The sequence below is a fragment of the Dipteris shenzhenensis genome, chromosome 12 (genome assembly GCF_047967505.1).
Source record: "Dipteris shenzhenensis isolate YYH24624 ecotype China chromosome 12, Dip_SZ_1.0, whole genome shotgun sequence".
In the NCBI taxonomy this organism is placed as follows: domain Eukaryota; kingdom Viridiplantae; phylum Streptophyta; class Polypodiopsida; order Gleicheniales; family Dipteridaceae; genus Dipteris; species Dipteris shenzhenensis.
The window spans coordinates 3,987,988-4,014,919 of record NC_141607.1 but is presented as its reverse complement, the minus strand read 5'-3'; the positions used below and the strand labels follow the sequence as shown (position 1 = coordinate 4,014,919).

Genomic DNA, 26,932 nt, shown 5'->3' with positions numbered 1-26,932 from the left:
TCTAACACCCCCCCTCAATGTCCACCCGTAGGTGAACTACCTTGTTGGCCCAATGCCAAGTCTCTGAAGATGACCCTCAAGCTGATCCTTCCTGAGTGCCTTGGTGAAGATATCTGCTCCATTTGCTCTATTGGATAGTAGACCAATTCCACTATCGCATCCTTGATCAAATCACGCACAGTGATATTGAATCTCTATATGTTTTGTGCGCGCATGAAACACTAGATTTTTAGCAATGGCCATGCAGCTTTGATTGTCGCACCTCGGCACAATAGCCTCATCCTCTTGCACTCCCATGAGCCATAAGATCCTCCTTAGCCACACTACTTCACATGTAGCAAAACATGCTGCCTTGTACTCAGCCTCAGTAGAAGACAATGCCACTGTTGGTTGTTTCTTATGGATCCAAGAGAAGATACTTGAACCTAAAGAGAAACAAATTGATTTCCTGGAATCAACATCTCCAGCCCAATCTAAGTCACAATGACCAACCAAGGAAGTGCCTGTACCATAGGTGATGCCATAATCAAGAGTGCCCTTCACATACTTGAGCACCTGCATCCCTGCATTCCAATGATTCTCCTGGGGCTTATTGGAGAACCTGCTCAAATCACCAACAACAAAACTGATGTCCAATCTGGTGTTGCATAGATAGATGAGATTGCCGACCAACTTCTTGTACCTCCCAATGTCTGCTGGTGGTGAGGCATCCTCCATATGCTCTTGCAAAGTTTGAGTCCCATCCGACACCGGATGTGGGCACGGTGAGGTCAGAGGTCCCATTTTCACCCTATGCACCTCGTTGCATGAGTAAAGGAGCAAAATAAGGAATGGGTCATTAGGATTTGTAGGTCCATGTGTCCAATTGGGCTCAAACTTTGCACAGGTCCTAAACCCAATGGTTTACATGTCTCGCATATTTTGAATCCCATCTGACACTGAATGTGGGCACGGTGAGGTCAAAGGGCCCATTTTCACCCTATGCACCTTGTTGCATCAGTTAAGGAGCAAAACATTATAGGTTCACAACGAATTGGGCTAATGCCTCGGACCTAAGTTAGCAACAAGGTTGGTTAGTCAGGTCAGTATACTGGACAAGCTAGCCCCTTAGAATAGTGGGTTGGCCAATAATAGGTGTAGAAGGCATTCCCACCTATTTCTTCATCCCCTAAATACCTATTTTGATAGTGTAGGAGGAGAGAGAGTGAGGCCCTTATCTTGGTCAATATTTTGTAGTTATTCAACCTAGCACCCATAGGTGTTTGATGCTCCAATTTGCAATTGTTCACTCTAGCACCCACTAGATGTTTCATGTTCCAGTGATCTCTATCTTCCTAGAATTGTGGATGAGTATCGATCTCCATGCTTTCACTAAATCTTGTGTATTCTTTACATGAAGAGATTCGATGTGTGTGCGTCTATGAAGTAAGTGAAGAAACTTCTCTAGATGTTTGCACCGTTGCTGAGGTTGAGAAATTAGCACCTCAATTTCTAACATTTGAGTAATTATTGGAGATCTAGCGCCTTATTACTCTATTCATTTCATCTAAAAAAGTTTGGATATATATTTATTGAAGCGAGACCTTTTGATTTATTATGGCTTATCTTTCATGTGATATTATGTTAAAATATCTTATCATATTCATGTGATATCATGTTAAATATTCTACTACGCTTAAGAAATCTAAATTCTAAGATTAGAATTTTTATGTGCTAATATATTAGCTAAATACATTCATATCATCTTAGAAATAAGTAAACTATAGCTTACATTAATAAAATGTGCTAGTAACATATTGTCATCTTGAAAGGACCAATGTTATATGTATGCAATGTCAATCATCAATATGTTTAGTGTGTCCATTACATGGATAGAGTTCACGAGCATTTCAAAGATCAATTTTGTATACAATGACCAATTTGTTAGATGTTTGAATAAGTAGTCCATCTCTTTCAAGTGCAATTGGAATGAAACAATGATGTGACACTACATACATGCTCTTGAAAAAACAATGTGATATAAGATGTGGCATTCTTTCTAGTCATTGCATTTAGTGGTTTCTCATTCCTGGCTTTCATGACAAACCTCCCTCAAGTTATCAAAAAGTGTGTTCTTTTATGTATGCATCTACTGGCAATGACTATCACAGCTTTGACATCCACTTGTATGATAGTTTGTTTATCTCATAGAAATGAGAAGCAAAAATGAAATATTAAGAGGAGGAAGAGATGAAATTTGTGGAGGGTAAATCATGAAGAGTACAATCAATGAATTCCATGTTAGATCTCCCTCAAGTTATTGAGAAGCTTTCCCTTTTACATATGCATCTACTTGTAACAAGTCTAAAAGATTTGACATGCACATGTATTGTACTTTGTTTATTAAACTAAAATAAAAGGAAAAGTAGTGGAAATTCTAAATAATAAAAATACATAAATATGCATCATGCAAGTTGGGACCAATTATTAAAATTCATGAACATGAAATTATATAATTGTACTAAATAATATGTTTCTTAAAAATTGGAGAACATATACTTTTATTTTAATCCCTAAAAATGGCGGTTGCTATGGAATGTTCCCATTTGAACTATGATATTGTTAGACACAAATGGTGTATTAGATATGCTCAATGCCCCACCCTCTTGGTAACCACCAGTGGTCCAAGGTGCTCAAGTTGTAAGGCCCCCATATGAGGAGAAGCCATGTGTGAGCCCGGGACACTAGATGGATCTTGACTTGCATGTCAGATGAGGTCTATCAATGAGATTGTTGATGGTAGAAAGGTGATTGTGTGGGAGCCCCTTATTTTTACTGGGGCCTAGGGGCTAGTTGGCCCCCAGCTAGGGGGTCCTAGGGGGGCCAGTGGCCCCCCTGGTGGGGGTTTGGGGGTGGGAGCCCCCGAGGCGACGGTGTAGGGAATATTCCTTGAATATTCCATGGATGACCAGTCGGTTCCATCGACTAGGTTGACTGGTCGGCTCCACCGACTAGGTAGACTAGTCCACTCCACTGACTATGTTGATTCGACTACCGTCCTCATAGCTATAAAGAGGCGACCTCCCTAGTCCATTATATCAGATCAGATTAGATCTTCCAACTAGTAGCTCTTCACTTAGTATCTGTCTAGATCACCATCTAAGCTCCACTATGGGAGCGCATGGGTGGATGGAGCCATCATTTGTACTACATCAGTATTGAAGGAAAAGTTTGTTCCTCTCCAGTTTGCTGTGTACTCTCTATTCTTTGTTCAGTTTCTGTTTCGCTACGCCTTGTAATTTAACATGGTATCAGATCCCATGCAGCCCTAAGGATCGAAGAATAGAAGAGAGGTGAGGGCTTCAACAACATACAGAGTGGTGGCAACAGGAAGCGGCTTGAGTTGAGCAGCTGATGTTGCACCAACAATCTTGGGGTTGAGGATTAGCCCACCAGCCTTCACTGAAGGCAAGCTAGATGGTACAAACTACACTCTGTGAAAAATTACTATTATTTTGGATTCATATGAGCTTTTGGAGATAGTATTGGGGACTGCTGACCCAAAACCACAAGGAACCCTCGACCCAACAAATCTGGGGAGTATGATACCTCCTAATGCCGACCTTCTACGAGCTTGGAAATGCAGGAACACAGATGCTCTGTGTGCCCTAATTACAAGTACTACTGATAGTCTTTTGACCTTGATTCACCATACATCTAAGGTAACTGTGGCCTGGAACATATTGAAGAGTCAGGAGACGCGGAATCAGATAAGGATCCAGAACCTAGAAAATCAGCTCACAACTGAGAAGTTTAATGAAGGAGAGATAGTGGAGGTGTTCATAACCCGAATCAAAAATCTACGTGACTAAGTGGCTGGTGCTGGGATACAAAAGACTAGCAAAGAGCTAGCTCGGCGGTGTCTTCGGATATGTCCACCAAGGTTTCATGGACTGGTAACAGTGCTTAACACTCAGGTGAGACCCTAACCATTGTCATTTCAGGAGTTCTGTGCTTTACTTATGGAGGAGGAATTGAGGCTTAAGGCTCGAGATGGAGGCGGCAATGGGGATGCTACGTTCTCTACCACTGCGAAAGGAAAAGGTGGTTCCTCCACCAAAGGTGAGTCCTCTACTAGTGGTGACAAAAAGAAGAAGGGTGGCAAGAAGAAATTTCAGGGAGAATGCTTCTACTGCAAAAGGAAGGACCATATGATTGCAGATTGCCGAGTCAATAAAGCAGATGAAAAGAATGGTATCCTGAAGAAGACAAATAAGGGGAAAGAGACAGCTAACACAGTGGAAGCAGAGTTGGATCTATATCCAGCCATTGAGGAAGAGTGTTCCTCAGTTCAAGAAGCTTCAACCACTGATTCATGGGTGTTGGATAGTGGTGCCTCCTGCCACATGACGTGCAAGAAGGGTCTATATTGTTCCATGCAGCCTCTATAGGAACCCATCACTGTGATAGTTGGTAATAATGCAAAATGCCCTATTGAGGGTACAGGTATGGTTTCATTTGTTTCTATAAATGGAGATGTTAAGAAACTATCTAATGTGCTGTATGTTCCACAAATCAAAAGAAATTTGCTATCCATAATTGACCTTAACCATGAGGTGAGGTTCAACAAGACAAGAGCAAAAATTTTGGATAGTGCAGGCAATCTTGTTGGTGCAAGAGCAAGGAGAAACAACCTGTATGAGCTAAGTGCTCTTACAGCCACTGCTGGAGTGGGCACAAGCAGAATTTGGCATGAAAGATTCGATCACATCAGATTTGCAATGCTGAAGGAGATGCAGAAGCAAGGTATGGTTGCTCACTTACCTACAGTCACAGAAATCAAAGAACCATGTGAAGCTTGCATGATGGGCAAGCAACAGAGAAAGGCATTCCCATAAGAAAGCAAGAATAGAGCAAACACTCCTCTAGAGTTGGTGCATGCATGTTGACTTGTGCGGTAAGATGCCTACACAGGCCTTGGGGGGGGTCTTCCTATTTTTTATTGATTGTCGACGACTATAGTAGGAAGATGTGGGTGTACTTTCTTCGCAAAAAGGCTCAAGCTTTTGGTAAATTTAAAGAATGGCTATAGCTTGTTGAAAATAAAATAGGGAGAAAAGTGAAGAAAATCAGATCAGATGGTGGTGGTGAGTTTGTTTCTACAGAGTTTGGAGATTTTTGCAAGAGCAAAGGGATCAAGCAACAAACGACGACACCACATATGCATCAGCAAAATTTGGTTGTTGAATGCTGAATGCAGACCACGGTGGAGATGGGGAGGTGTATGTTGAAAGGTGCTAGAATGCCAAACCACTTTTGGGCTGAGGCTGTCAATACTATGGTTTACATCCTTAATTGCAGCTATACAAAGGCACTCAAAGTTAAAACACCATATGAGCCTTACAACGGTAAGAAGTCATCTATCTCCCTCTTCAGAATGTTTGGGTGTGAATGCTATGTGCATGTACCAGACAAAGAGAGAAACAAGCTCCAACCAAAAAGCACCAAATGTATCTTCTTATGCTATTGTGATGAGAAGAAAGCCTATAAGTTGTATGACCAAGAGGCAAAGGAGATCATAGCGAGCCGCGATGTGGTGTTCAAGGAGCAGCCACATGCAGTGGAGGCAAAGAAGAGCTCTTCCACTTTATCATCAAGTGAAGAGGTAATTCACTATGGACCTGTCCCAAGAGCTATAAAGGAGGAGGAAATATTAGGTGATGAAGGTATAAGTCACCAACCTGTTGTTACACCACCAGAAAAGCCATTGCCGCGATCGGTAAGGTAGCTCTACGACCATGATAACCAGATGCATATGTCTATTGAGCAGCATGCACATGGACCAAGGTGGTCTCAGAGAATCGAGAAGCAAAGGAGGGCTTCTGCTCACATAGTCAATATGGCCTTGATCGTTGAGATTATTGCAGAAGTAAAGGAGCCTACGAGTTTAGAGGAAGCACTTGTAGACCGAGATTAGAAAAATGCTATGCAAGTAGAATATGACGACATCATGAAGAATGAAACTTGGGAGCTGGTAGATCGACCACCTAACAGAAAGGTTATTGGCACCAAGTGGGTTTGGAAGGTAAAGTACAAGGCTGATGGGACTTTGGAAAAGTACAAAGCCAAATTGGTTGCACAAGGATTTTCGTAGGTTGAAGGGTTTGATTTTCATGAATCTTTCACTCCGCCTACCAGAATGACCACTATTTGCATAGTACTATCGGTGGCTGCTCATAAAAAGTGGCTAGTTTATCAAATGGATGTTAAATCAACATTCTTGAATGATAATCTCAAGGAGGAGGTGTACGTGGCTCAGCCACCTGGGTTTGAGGCCCTCCATTCTGAGAACAAGGTATGTAAGCTAAAGAAGGCTCTATATGGGCTGAAATAGGCCCCAAGAGCATGGTACCAATGGATAGACAAATTCTTTAGCCTGATCGGACACATGGACATGCAAATCCTAACGACCCATTCCATATTTTGCTCGTTCACAGATGCAACGAGGTGGATAGGGTGAAAATGGTCCCTCTGACCTTGCCGTGCCCACATACGGTGTTGGATGGGACTCAAACTTTTCAAGAGCATCGGAACCATTGGGTTTAGGACTTGTACAAATTTTGAGCCTGATCTGACACATGCACATGCAAATCCTAATGACCCACTCCCTTTATCTAATATCTGGTGTGCTAGGCCTCTGAATAGGTCATATTACCACGTTGATGTAGTCGAGTATTGCCTTGTTACTATAGCCATATTGCTTTGACTTCATGAACACATTTGTGAGGATGACAAAAATTGGACAATACGTTAGCTTCATAATCTCATTGATGATCAACTCTTGATAAAATGGTAACAAACTCGATGTGTTTTGTAAATGAAATACAAGGTTCATGGAAATTGCCATGCAACTTTGATTGTCATCCAAAATTCACCTAATCCATGATGACTTGCAAGATGCAACACATGGTACGTTGTACTCTACCTCTGTTAGGGAAATTGTTGCATGTTTCTTGTGAAGGTATGAAATGATACTTTATGCCAACATAAACAAGAACTTATTCTCAAGTGTTTGGTGTCCCAATAACCTACACAATTTGAATCTTAGAATCCACACAACAACTCCAAACCTATGTTGTATGTGATGTCTTATATGCTTGTACCCTCAAGTACATGAAGACACTTAATCCTACATTCCAGTGATCCTCTCTTGGTTTTGACAACAACTAACAAAGAAATCCAATGGCAAAAGTGATGCCTAGTTAGGTATTGGTTACATAAAGCAACTTCACCAACCATTGATACTAGTATCCATAGCAATTGAGATGCATTCTCCTTATTCATCTTATCCCCAAACACCATTGATGTCACTGTTACTTATCGTCCTCCACTTGGATCTGTCACAAAAGTACTTTTCCTTAGAATAAAGATATTGTGCTTCTTTTGCTTAACTTCAATCCCAATGAAAAAATGGACAAATACTAAGTCATCCATCTCTAACTTCTTTAATAATGATCCTTGACTTGTACAATAATCCCCTTGTGATCACCTATAATAATTAGATAATCAAGATATAGGACAATAATTACCCATTTACTCATCGAAAAAGACATACAAGCTTGCATCTAATGGACTTTGAGATATGAAAATCTCATTAAAGAAGTCATTGATACATAGATACCATGCCTTAGGGGACTATTTCAACCCATACAAATCTTTTCTAAGTTTGCACACCTTTTCAGTTGAACCTCAAACTGAACCCATATAGTTGTTCCACATGGACCTCTTCCACTTAAAAAATGGATCATCCATGATGACTATTCCTAGGGTCACCATCATGCCGTTTAGGCAAATCTCTCATCAAAATCTTGACCCTCTACCTAAGTGTATCCTTTGGCCATTGAGCTCATGTTGCACTTGTCTAGACTACCTCTGGGTTTGTACTTTGCCTTGTACACTCAATTGGTACCTATATCCTTCCATTTGATTGCTAGCCTCTAACCGACTACTTGTCGTGGCTACATAAGAGCAAGCTCGTGAAGCCCATTTCATCACTGGCTACAGCAACCCTGATTCCTTAGCATCCAACCTCCGTCTTCTACTATTTCTAGCTCGCCATCGAAGCTTCTTTCACAGGAGCGCACGGTTGGGAGGCAGCGCCATTTATTGTATTAGTTTTATAGTAATCAAATTTTTTATTCTCCATACTATCTATTTTTCTCTCTTGCGTACAAGATCCTGTTATCTGTTGAGCACAGACATTGTATTGTTTTCTTACAAGTAGCCTACTATTTTGGTACATATTTTGCCTCCTTATAATACTTGGGCTCCTCAATTTAAGCTACTATAACAAATTTCATGGTGGGGGCCTTCTATCATTGAATGAGATCTCCTCATTGGTCCTTAACTTTGAACTTATTTCTAGAAATTTTGTTAGTCTAAATCCTACAAGGTCTTTTGGACTAGCATGAAAGTCTCTTCTCCTTTGCTAGAGTCTTCTTTGGTGGCTCAATCTCCTCTATCTTAGATTTTAAATCATCTAACTTTTACGCCTTCTCTTTTCCTTTCATAATAACTAGTCTAGGTGCTTGTCGAGGTACTACTACAACTTTGTTTGCTACAACCTTTGGTTCGGGCTCTATTTCTTGACAACAATGTCTTGGTATTATGAGAATCTGCTTTTTCTCTACGTCAAAGAGCCAATATGCCTTTAATTCTTCACTATAACTCGTGAATGTGCACTTTCTACCTCTAGGATTATCAGCTCCATCTCCATGATCACACAATTCTTCCTTTCAGTCACACCATTCTATTGGGATGTCCATATTGTAGCAACGTCTCTCTTTATCCCATTCTTCTTACAGTAAGTGTCAAAATATTTTCAAGTAAATTCTTCCCCTTTGTTGGCATAGAATGTCTTCAATTCCTTTTCCAATTCCTTCACCTTAGCCCTCCATTCCTTGAAATTTTCAAAAGCTTGTGATTTCTTTTCCAAGCAATATAGCTAGATCCTATAGCTAAAATCATCAACAAGGTATGAAAATAATATGAATGTACAAATGAATACATATTTTGACATCTTCCCACATATGTCAAAGTGTAACATGACTCATGAGCTAGCTTGACAAAAAATTGCCATCTCCCAAAACCATATATAATGATGGCAAAAAATCATGAGGACAAAGTGGGCACCTCCTACTCTCTTGCATGGTTCATACAAACACATCATAAAAAATTGTATGGTAGAGAGGACATAAGAGTGCATCATCACTCCCCACTGGAAGTGCTTCCAAAAAATAGGTTGGTTTGTAGTATGAACCTTCATCTTTAACTCTGTAAGCCAAAAGTGGTGTGAAAACCAGCATCATCTAGCTGACCCACTGAAATAAGACTCTTGGTCAGCTTAGGCACATGTCTCACATGTTTCAAAACAAATGCAGACCCATTTGCAAAAGAAAACTTTATGTCACCTGCTCCCACTATGTCACATGCATAGTCATTTCCAAGATGCATACAACTTGTCTTTCCACTATCATAAGTGGAGAACCATTCCCTATGGGGAGTAACATGGAATGAAGCACCAGAATCCAAAATCCAATTCTGGGAATATGCATCATCAGAAGTGGTAAGCAACTCTGCAGATAAACTAGACATGAAGAGAACATCATTGTCACTATCACGTGTGACTGCATTGATCTCCTCGATCTTCACTTTTCCTTTGTCCTCCCTTGGACTCTCTTCCTTTTGATTTGCACCCCAATTTGCATTCTTTTTCTTATTCTTTTGCTCTCTTTTTAGCTTGTAGCAATCCTTTTTCATATGGCCCTTCTTGCCACAATGGTAACACTCAATGTTCCATGCCTTGGATTTGCTACGAGACTTCCCTCTTTCTTGGGACTTCCCCCTGAACTGTGATCTGCCCCTTTGCACATTTAAGGCTGCATCCTGCTTGTTGCCATCCATAGACTTCCGTCTAATCTCCTCGGCCAACAAGCTACCCACAACATCATCAAATTTCAGCACTCCACCAGGTGCAGAGTTACTGACAGCTGTACGGAAGGTATCCCATGAGGATGGCAATGAACATAAGAGAAATATTGCCTTAGTCTCCGCATCAAAATTCATTTTCTGAGCCTGAAGCTGGCTGAAAATAATATTGAATTCATTCAAGTGAGAAGCAATGGAGACCCCTTCCTTCATCTGTAGCTCAAACAACCTCTTCATGAGGTAAACTTTATTAGAGGCAGTTTCTTTCTCATAAGTGGCACATAGTTTCTTCCACAAATCTTCCGTAGTCTGCTCATTTACTACTGTGAAATAAACTGACTCTGCAAGATGAAGTCTAATAGTAGACTTTGCTAATGCATCCAACTCATTCCAATCATCCTCAGACATATCCGCAGGCTTAGCTTCAATCCCTGCCAAGGGTTTAATCTGCTTCTTTTGAATAAGCACATCCCTTATTTGTTCTTTCCACAAAGAAAAGTTTGTCCCATCAAACTTTTTAATGCTGAAAAACTCCTTTTCAGACATGGAAGAGGATGCCATGATGCAAATAAAGCAAAATCCCAAATGCTAGTGCCTGCAAGAGAGAATCACACCAAACACCAGGTGCACCCAAATGTGTATGCCACAATAGACTGAAATATCACAAAAAACTCAAAGCTCAAAGCATCGAAAGATGCATCTGACTCATGTGCATATACTATGCATCCATATGAGCAAATCTGGCCCAAAAGAAAATGCCAATAAGTGCCAAATGACTCAAGCATAAACGTCGTCCACTGGCATATGCATCAATTATATCTCATCCAAGAGAGCATAGCACTATCAGTGCATCACCAACAATGTGTCAAAGCTGTCCCTTAGCATAAAATAGCATCCATGTGCAAAGCATCCATAAAAAATAGCATCCCACAAGGCACTTTGTGCCTATCAGCGCATCCAACAAGGACCGCAATGCATCCAAATGGCCTATAAATCATCCATTGCAACCCAATGCATACCACGAATGAGCGCACACTGCTCAAACTGCAACCAGAGTGATCTGCATAAGGTATGCTCAAGAAATCATAGTCCCTCGGTAATGAGCGCTACTGAAAATAGAACCTGAGATGCTTCAAAACATGGGCGCCATTGCATAATCAGACTCAGCAAGAAAATCTGCAAATATCTCTCTTCTGCTAGAACTCCAAAATCCCAACCGATGAATGAGAAATGGGAGTCAACACTTATCCACTGCCATGTGGCATAAATCTAAGGTTTCAAAACCTTAGAATGAAAAATGCATAACAGAGAGACGAAATCGAATACACAGAGATCTATAACTCTGAAAATCCTCCACCGAATCTCGCAAGAACTAATAGGTAGGGGTTTTTGGGCATCCGGAACGCAATGGGACAGACGGTTTTGGAAACCGTGGTCTCAATCACTGGGTCCAACACACGGACTGAAAAAGTTTTTGGAAATAGAGCTGTTTGTAAACTCCACCGGAGTGCGAATGATGAGTAACATAGAAGTTTTAGACCTCCTGAGTCCACCGGAACTGACAGATCTGCAAATGGTTGCTCCAAACTTGAGTTCCAACACCCGGGCAAAAAACGCAGGAACTAACACAGTGAGTCAGAAATCCAATGAAATGATCCCAGATTCAGGAATAAAGGTGTTTCCAGGCTCCTGAAGTAATGTGGACACCAAAAGCAAGCAATAGTTGCCTCTACAAGTCAATACGGAGTCTCTGTCATCGAACGGAACAGGGAAAAGCTCAAAAAACGACTTTTTCTTTCAAACCACTTAACAGGCTCTCAAAACCACTTCGTAAAGCCAAAGTGACTTTTCCAAAGGTTCCTCCAAGGTCTCTGCACACTCGGATGCAAGTAAAGTCACCCACAAAGCTTCCCACAGAGCTTCTCCTTCCTCCCACAGAGCTGCTGAGCTTCTAAGCATTCACGCACGCTCAGCTAGATCACTCGGGCTCTGATACCAGTTGAGAGTGCTCTCAACGGAAGCAAGAATGGAAGAAGGAGAGAGAGACAGAGAGCCACACAAGTTTGGTGGGTGCAGAACCACCCTAATCTTCTTTTTCATTCATTTATATATGTGTTTGAGTATTGTACATAACCGGGGTTAAGGCACAGTGACCTTTAACCCCCACACACTCTTGCCTTAAATGCGCTTACATGTTGTTCAAGGCTCTCAATTTTGCCTATAGAGCTGTAATTGTGTTTTGTGCATCTTTGTCTGTAAGTGTGCTTTACAGCTACATTCCACAATATATGGTCTTTCAGTCCCACCAATGTATTTGAGAGAATCTCTTGTGTCACTGCAACATATGTCCAAAGCTTCATGCCTTTTTCCTGTATGATGAGAAGTCTACTTTGAGTCTCTTCATAAAGTGCAAAAACAACGTCTTTGCAAAGTACATGGGCACATTTCCATGGTCACATCTTAGGCTTTGTGCTTTGGAGGCCAACGATTAATGATTTTCTATCTCCTATGCTTCTTAGCTAGTATTGCGTCGAAGGTTGAGCACCTTTTTCTTATTTGTCTTCCCTCTACGTTAGATTGCTCCTCTACTACTAGTGGTTAGATACATCAAACCCCATAATTGGACACCAAGTACTTAATGTCCTTCCAAATATGCTAGCAGGATTTGCCCATTGTGAGATGCATTGGACAATGTCTAGCAAACATTCTAGAGGTGCAATGGCAATCCTGTCGAGGCACTCATAGCATGCATGGATTGCACAATAATGGTCCTCTTCTTGAACCTCCTCTTGTGTAAGTGGTCTCTTACCTATTCTTATGGCGGTTGTCATCATGTGGTGGCTCGGCTCCTTCTAACCTTCTGTCAAGCTATGTCAAGGTAGTTGGCACATGTATATATGGTCATGCATGAAGTGCACTCTATAGGCAAGGTAATATTCATGCATAAGTTCAAGCACATGGACAAGTTTAACGTTCATTCATAAGTTCAAGCACATGGACAAGTTTAACATTCATACATAAGTTCAAGCACATGGACAAGTTTAATCTCAAGGCATGCAGTATATAGCGGTTCACATTTCAAGGATTAAAATACATGCAAAAATCACAATTTTTGAAATGCGTAACCATGGCAGCACGAGAATGTACAAAATCATAGACATGTATTGATCCAAGTCGCACTAGGATTCAAATCCAATAAAAAGGGAAAAAAGTTACCACACTCTTCTACATAATCTTAGTCACATTCACAGGCTTGCATTGTGGTAAACCTCGTACCATAATACACTAGATATTGGAGTAGTTAACCACAATGAACGTCGATCTCTCTATATCACTCTCATCCTCTCAATTGCAATCAGTTGTACCACAACACGCTAGATAAAGAGCTATTGACTACGATCTTTTCAATTGAAGAGCGCTTGTGGCTCTTGCAAGACTTTTGCAAGAAAAAAACTCATAGGGACCTAGGAAATAGTAACTCTAGTAAAAGCCATACTAGCATCAATATTATCCATATATTGATGATATTGATTTTACTACTAGTGATTATTATTAAACAAATTGCTAGTTAAAACCACCATATATATTCTAAAGAACATTGCCAATACTATGAAATGCATTGGTAACAAATTTAGTAGATTTACTAGTTATTTTTCCTAGTTACCAATGCCACAATGTTATTCTCCTACTATTTGTGAAAAAAATTGATGTCCATGAATGTCACATTAATGAAAAATTGAAAACATCAATGAAATCCTTTCTAATGACATAAAAAGGTTACCTAGCATAGTCTAATAAAGAAATGAAAGGAATGCCAGCTGAAGTAGTAGTAAATACCATCTCAATTAGAGAAGGTGCTAAGCCAAAAGTGTGTGAACGTATGGTAATGGACCATATGGTGTCAAGATATGGCATTGCCTTCAACATGAATAAAATAAAAATTTTAACATAATTACCTATCATCCTCTACTAATTAGCATGCTTTGAGATGATCTATGGGACAATTTTAGCTATACCTATTACTAGATTGGTCCATAGAGTTGAGGCAACTGCTATACCTATTACTAGATTGGTCCATAGAGTTGAGGCAACTGATAAATTATGAGAGCATCCTTAAAATAGTTAAAGCTACAATTACCCTTGTATGTAGAGAAAGCTCATAAGAAAAGAAAAACATGTGATTTTTCAAGAAGGCGATTACGCTATTTTACAAATCCAAAAAAGAAGGCCAAAAAGCATTCTGAAATGGCATGTTATCAATATGGCTCCGGGATTTTATGGACCATTCAAACTTCATAGTTTGCACAGACAACCAGAACTTTAAATCCTTTTGTACATGGCAGATTGACAAACAAATTGGCCGAGGTCGCCTTGCCCGATGGCAAGAGTTCTTTTCAATGTATGATTTTGTGGTTGAATGGAAGAAAGGGAGCACCAATGTTCTTCTCGACATGCTTTCCCGCCAAGGTGCTCCCTATTGGGCCTAGCATAATAATGGTCTATTCCTTCCCACTGGTAATGGCCCTGGTTTTGGGTATTCACTGCCCCAAGATGATTAGACACTGTCCCCCATGGGATAAGACCTTCATCTCGGGTTTGTATCAAATATTCTTTCGGTGATTAGACACTGTCCGTAGTCCCGGATAAGACATTCACCACTATACAAAGATTCTCCACTCACATAGTGCGCCTGACAATATAAGTGATCTTGATCATAGACTTGAGTTACCAATCACTAGAAAATCCATGAAGCATTTTGCATTAGCTAGTTGAAAACATTCAAGAGGCCTCTTTCTACACATCCGATACATGAAGAAGCTCCACTAATTGTTGATGAAGAAGAACTACTTAAACTTGAATGGATTGTGGATCCTCAATAAATTACTACACAAACAGGAAATATGTAGTGAAATATTTGCTTAAGTTTAGGAATTGTGTGAGAGACATGATGTTTAATGGATGCTTGACTAGTTTTGGGGTTTTCTAGAGTGTCACACAATAGAGCTAGATTTTTCAAACTTTAAACTCCAAATTGAGTTTGAATTGTTCCAACCATGATAATTTCGAACAACTTTCATTGGAAGGCCATAAATCTTATGGTTTTTATATATAGAACTTGTGTCATTTTGTTTGCATGTGCAGGTTCCATTAAGTATTGCACACAATTAGGCAAGTAGAGCTTTATATCATACTTATGTTTTCCTTATAAGTTCCTTAGTGCAAACTTGCTAGGTTAGTGACACTAGGGTAGCTTGATCACACATTTTTGTATGAAAGATGAGAACTAAACTTTCACTTATTCCATAGTGAGTATAAAAGGAGAGCACAAGATGGTTCACCCATGCAAACACGAATTGCACCATAGAAATCCCATAGGTAAAGCAAGCACAAAAGCAATGATGACCCAACTAGACTATCCACATTTTTTGACACTAACCAAACCTGTCAAGAAAGACTTAGGGGCTATCACCTTCTTTGGCCATACATAATCCACGGTAGTGTCTTGCATTGTGGGTTGGGAGAGCCAAAGGCAGAAGAAATTTGGAAATTTAATAATGTAGACACTTATGTTAACCGAAGATGTGACATAAAATAGCTCACAAATCTTTACGGTAGGCAGCCTAGGGAGGTGTTTGGGTTTTCTCACACCCCCTTGAGCCACATGTCATGAATCTAAGCCTTGGTTTCATCTTATGCCCTTGATTTTGTTTGATGTAAAAGCTTTGCTTTTGACTAAAGCACTAAAAGCATATAGGTGCTTTTCACAATAAAAGGACTATATAAATGTTTCAAAGTTCCTATTCCATTTGAAGAGATGGTCTCTACTTGATTTGCAAGTTTGGGCTTATTGGCATGTGAAGCTTTGGAGAGCCTCACAATGACCTTATGCTCTACTCTCACAAGCCTAAAAGCTTGACTTACCATGGTGATTAAACTCCCATTTTCCCAAGGTTCAGGAGGCACGTAACATTGGCTAAGTGGAGAGTGAGAATGTTGCGTGCTCTACTTCGGACTTCCTCTAATGATAGTTGTCTTTTTGTGTTGTCGAGAGTCTACTAAACGATCTGAGAATGTTGGAATCATCCCGCTCAAGGACACACGTAGATCCTCTTAGGGTCACATTGATAAGTTTTTCGGATATTCTCTCTCGACGTTTGACTACGATTACGACTATTGACATTCAGGTAATATGCCAGTTTCTTATCCATTCGCGAGACTTATCCTCGACGTTAATATTCTTGATGTTTATATTCTCGGCGTTATCTTGGCATGTAGGGAAGGGCTCGTTCCCTCAGATTATAACTCTTTAGGGAAGGAAGGGCGTCGCCTCCCCACCCACACTATGTGTGATTATAATAATTATATATTATATATTATAACATAAATATTTTCAATTACTGGTCCATTCAAATTTTCTTGTTTTCAATTTGAATTCTTACAACATTCCTCTTCTTTAATGCATGTTATCGATGTGAGGGAGCAAGGAAATCCAAGATGGATGCAAGATTGAAGGATGAGTACACCTTTATTCATATGGTTATAGTTCATGTGACAATATTGTAAAAACTGCAACAAGGATTAGTTATTGTATAGCCTTATTCATGTATTTGTTGGACTTCAGCTTCCAAAATATGGACATCACAAAATCAATAATAAATCACCACCCTTGACATTTGCAAGGAGGATCGGGCCCTAACGGACCCCGTGTCGAGCCTCATGTCCACTATTTTACTCATTCTCGTTTTTCCTTAAACAATTGATAAAATAGTAGGATTCAACTTCAATTTCGAGTTAGTAGTTACTTACTCCACAATGGAAAGACTCCGTGCCGCAAACCTAGTTTACGGAGGGATCGTGAGGAAAGAGGAGGGGGGTTGAGAAGGACCCTAATAAGATGCCATTCCAAGCAGGAATGGACGGAAAGGTGGGGCTGGCATTCCCTAATTTAAAGTGGTTTGAAAATGGGATGATGTGATGAGGACTCTGGGCAGCTAACGAATTGAACTAAAGTATGAGAAGGAGAAAAGATCAAAGGCAAAGAGTATGAAAAGCAGCAACAAAAGCAAATCCAAACAGGTCAAACAGGGCTTCAGCTCTGCACCCCAACTTCTTTCTTCCATCTGATCGATCTCCCATCTCTCATCTGCTCTGCCTTTCCCTTCATTCCCCCCTTCTCTTTTGGATCACCCATGCTTTGTTAGTTGGGAATCCAATAGCACGATTCTTAGAATCACGGGCTGAGATGGTGGGTATCACAACTCGCGTTGAATTAGACAGACTGGAGAAACAGGTTGACGAGGGGGTAGGTGATATCTCAGAGTATCTCGCTCTACTGCGTAAATTTAAGCTTCGTCGTTCCGAAAAGGCAGCTAGACATGGCGTGATCCTTCTCAACAATGCAACATTCCGGCGGAAGCTCGGCACCGAAGGTGAGATTCACGTTTTCAAGCCCATTGGCGATTCCATATCATGTTAACATAAAAAACGATTGTTCACTGAATTGAGTTGTCATAGACCGTGAAATCTCGTGCTTCGTTCCGCGATCGGCGTTAGGTTACAGAGCGATCATTGCACTATAAGGACGGTAACATTCCGAGATGAGACATTCAGCTTCCTTATCGCAAACCGTAACATTTATTCAGATGTCTTCAAAATGGCATTTTACGCTTTTCTAAGGACTCATGGGCGGCTGCGAAATGAATAGATGCCGCCTTCTCTTAAGCCGGCAAAGGCTTCCTTTTTTCAAGGAAAGATAGACCTTACAGGTTCTGTGTTCAGCGTCTTTTCAGTAAAATTGGCAAGAGAGAAGCTAGAGTGAGCGGACATACTTTCCCAAAAAAAAAAGAAGTTGCTTTGCCAAATAACCTCTTTAATCAATGCATAGATATGTGAGTCCAAGTGGATGGGAGCAAGAAATTTTAATGTCAGGTAATCTGAATCATATTTTGACATGGGGAAAAGGTTTTTGATCCACAATGTGCGGTCGGTCACTTACTGGCCACAATGTGCGGTAGAACTTTCCATAGTTAGATGAATAAATATGCAGGTACGAGTACAAGTGCCACCAACACGGGAGACCAACTGGCATCGTGGGAAAGGGCCCCCCGCTTCAAACAGGACCAATCCCGACTGTGTCAGTCAGGCAAATGGCCCCTGCCAAAAAAGCTTGGTGGTTGGTTGCCAAATGATACTGGTGTGGTCAAGTGACATCATTTTCTCCGCTCTCTGCTCTGTTTCTCTCAGTCACAATTGCAAGAAATTTATGGTATTTCCCTTAAGTTTGTCTTCGTCAACTGGCTCACTGAGTAAGGGTTGAACTTGAGAGGTTTTCCATCTTGCAACAGTTGGTGCCCTCCTTGTATTGATGCAAATATCTTCACTGGTTCAAGAAAATTTTAGATCGCTAAAAAGTTCAGTTTCATCTTGTTCTTGTTGATGTACAACACAATATGGCCTGTGATACTCTGCCAAATTGCCCGTATGGAAGACTAGATGCAAATGTTCACTGAGCTGGCAACTCTTGTTGGTAATGGACGTTGAGTTTGTAAACAATCTTGCAAGGGCATTCAACGTTAGTGTGGATTTCATTGACTATTCCAGTAATTTTCCCTGAGAAAGGAAGACGGCACATTCAACTTTGAACTGCATCACAGTAGAACACGTCAAGCCATCAAGCTTCCACGTATGCCTTTAAAGCTAGAACTCCTTCGTCAGTCCGCAGCTTTATCTTCAAACCCTACCCTTAACTTTCGTAGTTGCTTAAGAGGAACTAGTTTGGAGTGAAGCCATGGACATTCTACCAGGAGCACCAGCAGCTCCTTCAAGCATGATGTGGTAAGTTTATCAAATGGAGAGGAGCTCACCCAAAAGTGAGGGTTCCACTTTTGCTTTACGGGGACTTCAGCAGTTTTGCACATGTAATAGACGATACCCTTACCATGCTTGATCAGAGGGTATGCTTACTATGTAACTGCAAGACTGAGGACCATTTGATTCTCTGCTGCAGTTTCTCTGTGATCAGAGGACAATTCCACTGCCTTTTCCAGGAGGTTGTTAGTGTCTCATCTTCTTTTATCAGATACTCAGACTAGATATGCTTGGTCTTTTCCATTTTGGCGATAAGGAGGGATAATTTAGGTGGGTGGGCCACTTGCTTTGTGAATTGAAAGACATTCCCCCTCTGCTGTCATACTTCAGGTCAATAGTTTGGACTCCTGAAAAGTTGTGGTTGCCAAGCAACACTATCAACCTAGCAAGTTTGCACGCAAGGAATACTAGGAAAACACAGCTATGATATATAACATGAAGTTGGCTCTACTTGGCTAGCTCTGACGAATTCGAAGACACATGTACATGCCCACATACTAATACAGGTCTTATAAATAAACCAGAAAATTTCTCATCACGTAACAAAAAGTGGTAATATTTGATATGATGTAGTAGTAGATCAATGAGAGTGCTTAGGTCTCTCGAGTCTCCTCAAATATATTTATTGGAATTTTCTGATTTGTTGAAATTGATAGTTACCCCTTTCTGAACATCCTTTAATTCCTGTGGGGGCTTCTTGGGCACCTTTTGGTTCCTTTTCATTCAAATTGGTTTGGATGAATTTGATTCATGCTCGCAAAATTCCTCTTCTTCATTCAAATCAGTTTGGATCAATTTGATATATGATATGGATCAACCGGCTTTGTTTGCGTCGGTAGCCCATGAGGAGGTTCCTAAAAATATCATGCAAATCAATACTTTGTCTGAATATTGAAACTGTGAAGGGGCATGACATCCACTCTGCTGCCAATATAGTTGACCTCAAGTTTAAAGTATCTTTGTAGGCACAGTAGAATAGACTTCTATTTATTAAAAAAAAAGATCTATCCATTGATACAGCATGTGTTGACCGGAATTTTTTTGAAGCTCAAAAGATACTGCTTGTTCAATTTTCTTTTTCGTCCTTTTCTTGAATTATTTGCTTTGTGATGAGCACTTTCGGTGCATCTTCTATTATAGGTTTTGTGTAGGAGCTGGACGTACAAGGGGTTGCAACAAACTGATATGAAATGCATTATCAATTTTGGTAGAGCAAGTTTGAATGTCACGTTCTCGAGTGCCTTGAAAGGCCACAATCGTGAGAAAAAACTTAATGGTACTCTCGTATATAATTTGTAGAGGCGTCAATTGCTACTCTATGCAGTCACTCAAACAGCGACTTGTGTTTGTGTTTACTCGGTCACCCTTTTAGTCCTTTCCTCTATGTCTGATGCTCTTCTCCTTGTGACGTACTACTGGAGGCAAGTCTCAAGAAAGCAAGATGTAGGATGCAAATTAGTTTAATACAAATACTGTACGTGCATAATCTTAAAGACACATTATAATTCACTTTTGAGACATGCATATACATCAAATTTAAACTCATGTAAGATATCTTCACAAGATAGGAAGATGCAAAATAAAATTTAAACCTAGGTAAGCACTTTTGAGATATGCATGTATATTCTTTGCTCTTCAACCTTGCCTTTTCAAGCCTTAGAGGAGTCCCCTTGTTGCTTATCTATAAATTTCTTTTACTTTTCTTGAGACTATTGAATGGCGATCCCTTATTGTCCTTTCCTTCGTTTGCATAAGTGGCTAGGTAAGGTCTTAGCATAGAGAATCTCAAAAGGAGATTTTTCTGTGGATGCATGAACCGTACTGTGGTCAGCAAATCCTATAAGTGGTAGAAAATAAATTTGCAATACTTCTGACACAAGTAGTAGGAAGGTTCGGTGGTCAGAATTTATGTAAGAATTTAACTTCGAGATCTGTTGTCTGAAAGGACTAATTGTGATTTGCTAGAGATGACCCCTAGAGGCGATTGTTATCAACATGGGCATGCACATGCAATTGCAATTTGCAGATAGACAATTGTGATTTAGAGGTTGCCTAGCACGGGTGATGTCAATGTATAGGTGTGCCTTTGGCATACTCTGGTGATTGTGAATTGCACACAGGGATGTTGTCCACTAATTGAGCTGCAGGCTTGGCTAGTCTGGAACTTGATGGAGGCCCGAGGATGTGCCGCAAGCTTGTGGATTTGGCTTTTTCTAGTAGTCAACCTAAATTGTACAATGGGTGCTGGATTTAGCTGTGCTAGTGTGATTTTCATCAAGGAGCCCTTCTCTTCGTTTCTTGTCAGAACACTAGCATATCCTGCTTATCTTTGTTCCAACCTATTGTTTGCCTCGATTTACATCCCTATCAGTCCTCTCCTTCCCCGTGTCACAAGAAACGTTTCTAGATTTTGCTAGGCGTGCCATGTTTCGTCTAGAAACGGTAAAACAATTTTATATAAATTATATATAAAACATAAATAATTATCTCCAAATTCTCTCTCTCTCTCTGTGAAGAAAGCTCTCAGATACACATGCACACTAAGCACTCTCAAAAGAGTCAAGACACAGGTGACAGCTTACGAGTCCTCGTCGACCTACAATTTATAAAGACATAGATCTTACTAATTAGTAATTAGTAATCAGTTGACTACAGTTGCAAGTGCATTATGCATATGCCATAGTTTAAACATTAAACTTTATAATTAATTCCAAATCAAGATTCATCATTCACCTTTCAAAGTTCAAGTTTAAATTTTAATGCCCATTTGAAGATACACATTGGTCCATGGATCATATTTTATTGCTCAAGACTCAAGAGTCAATCATCGATTCAAAAGATAACAAAATGTAATACATGTCATAATGATATACTGTAAGCATAATCCATGAAACCAAGCCTCGAAGGCCTACAAGCTAGCTGCTACACTCTATCTAGTCTTTAGAGCTCGGCCCCCGGCTCCTCTTCACTGTGATCATAGATGGATTTGCATCCTCTAAAGAGGAAGAGAAAGTACCACCCTCGAACGAAATCGTGGCTCGCAACTAATCTCAGTCCTCCAAGTGTGTAGTGTCTGCCAATGCCGCCGCCTCCTGCTCTGTCTCATCTTCTCCATGACGTCCCCGAGATGATGATGCAGGAGCAGATACATGCAATCCCCCTCGTGAGGCTCATGCTTGACGCTGATAACCATGGATTTGAGGAGAAGCCTGTGATGATCCCAAGGCCATGGTAGGTGTCTTTGTATCCTCTGCAGCAGCAGCAGCAAGTACTCGTGGTGCATGCGCTCGAATCATCGAACGTGTCTGACATTAGAATCAGAGCATATCCTGTTGCAGGAAGTCGTAGGCATTACCATTCTCTCAACTTCGCTGGATGATGGACATATTGACGAGTTTCAGCTTTATCTTGTTAGGATTGACATGTTTAGGCTTTCACTCAATGCTACTAGTATCATCTGCAGACATGTGCTTCTCAAGTAGATGTAGGTTGGCATTTACATGTACCAACCTGTTGAGCTGCTCCACGCTCACCTGACACAATTTATAAAGGATAAAAAAGTCAATACTCATGGCTTAAGAGTTATAATAACTTATAAGTTTCAAAATGTTATGATAACTTATAAGTTATATTTACTGACTAAGTAGTTAAGAACAGATTTCCTCTCTTCTTGGTGTGTGTGTCTGTACATAAACTCCATATCCTCTTAGCTGGGCATGATGTGCAATCTTGTTAGAAGATGCGAAGAGCTAGGTTCTGCAATAAGGGATTCAAAGTCCCAAATTTCTCCCACCAAGTAAGCGCCAACAGCCTGTTGTCTCTTTCCTTGGCAATTGCACGGGAGAAATGACCCATGTCATTGCAGTACTCCACTACATCCTCTTCAATGCTATTGCAATTTGCAATACAGAAAGGACAATATAAGTAATTAGATAATATAAAGCAATTAGCAGTGAGGAGGTTGGAGTAACTTAGTAACTTGCAAGCCATGCTAATCTTGAATCTTGATTCTTAAATCACCTCACCTATTCTGGACCAATGGACTGCATACCTTCTCCAAGTATTGGGTCCACCTGCTCATAAGCACCCGATCATTCCATTTAGTAGGTTCCTTCCACAAGGGATGGAGCATATGTGCCACAATGTGGATTGGCCCATGAAACCAATCCCATCTCTTCCTCCAAATTCCTACTATGTCATCTTTAAAAAAATTTTACCTAAAGGAATCAAGTTAGAGCTAAGAGAACTTAGTATTCCAACTTACTTATAACTTGCAAGTTACTAGACTTATATTTTACCTCCTTTGCTCGAGAATAGGGCAATCTTTCGTTGCTTTTCGATGGACTCATATAGCAGTCCCATAGTACAACCCTCATGGTTGAAGAGTCGAAGCATGAAGTATATGGGCTCTATGGACATCTAAATGCAAAGGACTTCCTGCAAAAAATGATTGTTGAAGACGCTTCCCTCAACATTCTGTTCAGCAGGCTATCTTGAGTCATTCCAGTCTAGCCAGTCTGAATTGGTCATCATGTGACGAAGGCTCTCTTTGGTCTTAACCAGCCTATGAAAATTAAGCCCTTGGGGAGTCCTTGGTCAAGGGAAAAAAATGATAGAATGATAAACTAATTCAAACAATCAATAATTTGATGAATTAAATGATGAATGATGAATGATGATTCATACATGCCAAGAACTAAGAAGATGTAACCAAAAGGGTATCTTCGAGGATCTCGTTAAGTTTCCACTTGCACTCCCTTCTAAATAGGCCCAGTGCATGTGGTTTACGAGTGATTTAAGTCACTAATTGCATTACTTTTTTGACCATATCAGACACCCAAGGTAGCTTTCGAATATCCTCCATCATCAAATCAAGAGAGTGTGAAGCACAAGGTCCACACTAGGGATACTTCTCCTTAAAGAGACTTCCCATTCTTTTGTAGTTGGAGCCATTGTCAGTGATGACTTGCACCACATCGTCTTCACCAACCTCCTTGATGGTTGCCTTAATATGCCCCTATATCCACTCTCTAGTGATGTGAAGGATGGCATGTGAAGCATCAACCACCCTCAGGAAGATGCTTTTCACACAACAAGTGACCAAGATATTAATCATATGTCTCCTCTTTATGTCACTTCATCCGTCGAAGACTATGGTGCATCCATATTAACTCCAGACTTCTTTAAGTCCCTCCATGCCTTTCTTAATGAATCCTACTTGCTTCTTCAAACATGTGGTGCAGAGAGTCCCAGAACTAGCTGGTGTAAGGGATGATGCTTCTGCTCTTCTAGCATCTACAAGTGCATGGTAAAACTTCTTGTAGACATGAGTCCTTGCAACATTGAAGGGAATATTGCAAGCATAGAAAAACTGCTCCTTTGCAATTGCTTGCCTCTTGCTTTAGGCGTGGTGCCCAAGCAACATGTGTAGGAGCAACTCTTGGAGTGAGTTGTTGGACCACGTGTCCTCTTGGTAGGAGGCCGTGGAGTAGCTGATGGCATAGCAGACAACCTAACTGACATGCATGCCGATGGAGTGGTGCCGTGTAGAGGCTTGTTAGAGACAATCCCATGCACCTATGATGTTGATGCAGATGGAGTATACGTGTGCCTCTCCTGCTGCGAATTCTCCGTTGGGATGATGTGACAATGACGGTTGCCTCTATGCTTAGCTTCTTCTGCTCAATCAACACATTAGCTTGAAGAACCTGATATGTGACCACAGGATGGAGGAGGGGTCAAATCTCAGCAAATTTGGATGGGGTACCTTCATGTGCCAAGAATTTCCTCCCTGAAACGGAATGGCAGGGACTTTTACCTTGGCCTTCCTCCCATAAAAAATGTGCTCGAACCCGAGGGGCATATCCCATCAACGTCACAAGCAGTTTAGACTTCACAAGCAGTTGTAGCTTGAATGAAGAGATTTTGGACTACCTTTTGATTAGCCTTCTCCTTTAGTGCTAGCCTTTATCATGGCTGAGTCTGCCCTTCACCTCCGGATTGCCGACAGAAACTCAGTACGAAGACTTTGTATAAATGTATGCTCAAGTATGTGTGGATGTGTGGATTTGTATGTGTGAGAGCATATTTTTATACTATGGTCTACACCCACTGTTGGGCGCTGATGACATCAGTGGGGATGTCATAGTAGCTAGTCCCTGCTATGCATGATGGAGTTTATGGTTTTCAATCTTGTGAGTGACTATCATGAGATTGAAACTGCACTATGTTGTGTTTTTAGAGGATGAGTTTGGGAATGTTCCTGGATTCATCTAGGTATATCCCATCAACGTCTCACCACAAAACTTGGATACTGACGTCCTTGTGCTAGATGTGCCATATCTCTTCATTAAAACGGTATTTTGCCATGCATGCCTTTTGTGCGTCTACCGGCACATCTTGAGGCCGTGGTATGGGATGAAGAAGGGCTTAGAAGTATCAGAGAAGGAAGGCTAGAGCAAGGGATTGGCAAGGCTAGAGGCTAGAGCAAGGGTTGGAGAGGATAGAGCAAGCAAGTAGAGAAATAAAGAGACTAGAGCAATGGGGAGGTTGGAGAGACTGCTAGGTTGGAGGGTATAGCAAGGGCGAGTCGAGTGTTTCGTATTGTAGGAATCGATGTGCAGGGCAAGCATGGAGCTGGAGGTACAAATCACAAAATCTGGAGAGTGTCAAAATCCGTGCCGCGACGGTTATGTACCAAGGTGTTTCGCCCAATGCAGTGGCTTTTTACCCATTTTGGCGAAACGTTTTGCCTAGACATGTTAAATTACATGGCGTAGCGGAACATAAACTGAACAAAGAATAGAGAGTACACAGCAAATTGGAGACGAACAAAATTTTCCTTCAATACTGATGTAGTACAGATGATGGCTCTGTCCACCCGTGCGCTCCCACAGTGGAGCTTAGATGGTGATCTAGACAGATACTAGGTGAAGAGCTACTAGCTGGAAGATCTGATGTGTTCTGATCTGATGCAATGGACTGGGAAGGTCACCTCTTTATAGCTATGAGGGTGGTAGTCGGATCAACGTAGTTGGTGGACCGACCAGCCAACCTAGTCGGTGGAGCTGACCAGTCGACCTAGTCGGTGGAACCGACTAGTCGTTCATGAAATATTCAGGGAATATTCCCTATACCTTCGCCTCGGGGGCTCTCGCTCTCGAATCCCCACCAGGGGGGCCGCTGGCCCCCCTAAGATCCCCTAGACTCCAACGAGAGCAAGGGGCTCCCACACAATCAAGACAATGTGCCTTGTTGTGCTACCAGCTTACCTACCTTGCCTAGCCCATAGGCTAGACTCACATATATCACCTTTCTACCATCAATGGTCTCATTGATAGACCTCATCTGACATGCACATCAGGATCCATCCGGTGTCCTGGGCTCACACATGGCTTCTCCTTATATGGGGGCCTTACAACTTGAGCACCTTGGACCACTGGTGGTTACCAGGAGGGTGGGGCATTGAGCATATCTAACAAGACACGTGTCTACGTGTTTCTGCCAGCCAAAACATGTTTTTTGGTGACACTACTCCTTCCTGTTCTTTGCTCCAGAAATTGCACAATAGCTCTTGCTCATGTGCTTCTATTAGAATCTTTCTGGAACCACGTCTCAATCAAATCTTGCAATGGCTTCTAGTACTGTTTCAGTTTTCTACTCCTGTTATGCCCATGGTTGAGCCCGACTTTACTAGTGGAACTCCTATTTCTCTTAGAGAATGATGTCAAAATTATCAATGGTGCCCAATTAATAAAGCTGGCCTTATCAGGGAAAGCTAAGAAGAAATGACAGAGTATTTCTATGGATATTGTGGTAAGCTTACTAGGGATCTCTCGTGAGCATGTTGCAATTTGCATGATTTGTGGGCCGACTCCCAAATTGGCACAGTTTGTTCATATGAAGGAGAGTCTTTTAGCTACACATCTTGCTCACCTATATTCGTTGAGAAGCTGTTTAGCCTGTATGGATAACCAATTGAAATAGTTAGTGACAGATATACTAAGTTCATAGGGCATTTTTGGTGGGCAATATTTAAGAAATTGGACGCTTAGCTCGGTATGAGTGCGCGGTTGATATCTTGAGTCAGATGGACAGA

General features: G+C 41.0%; 1 protein-coding gene across 1 annotated transcript in view; it reads left to right on the top strand.

Annotated features, from left to right (window-relative positions):
- Positions 1–16,909: 16,909 nt before the first annotated feature.
- The window catches only part of LOC147895701 (uncharacterized), a 35,527-nt gene continuing 25,504 nt past the window's right edge, over positions 16,910–26,932 (top strand). The window contains exon 1 of the mRNA XM_087383016.1: positions 16,910–17,396. Coding sequence (XP_087239142.1) covers positions 17,210–17,396 — 187 coding nt within the window. The 5' untranslated portion in view covers positions 16,910–17,209. The remainder of the gene's footprint in view (positions 17,397–26,932) is intronic.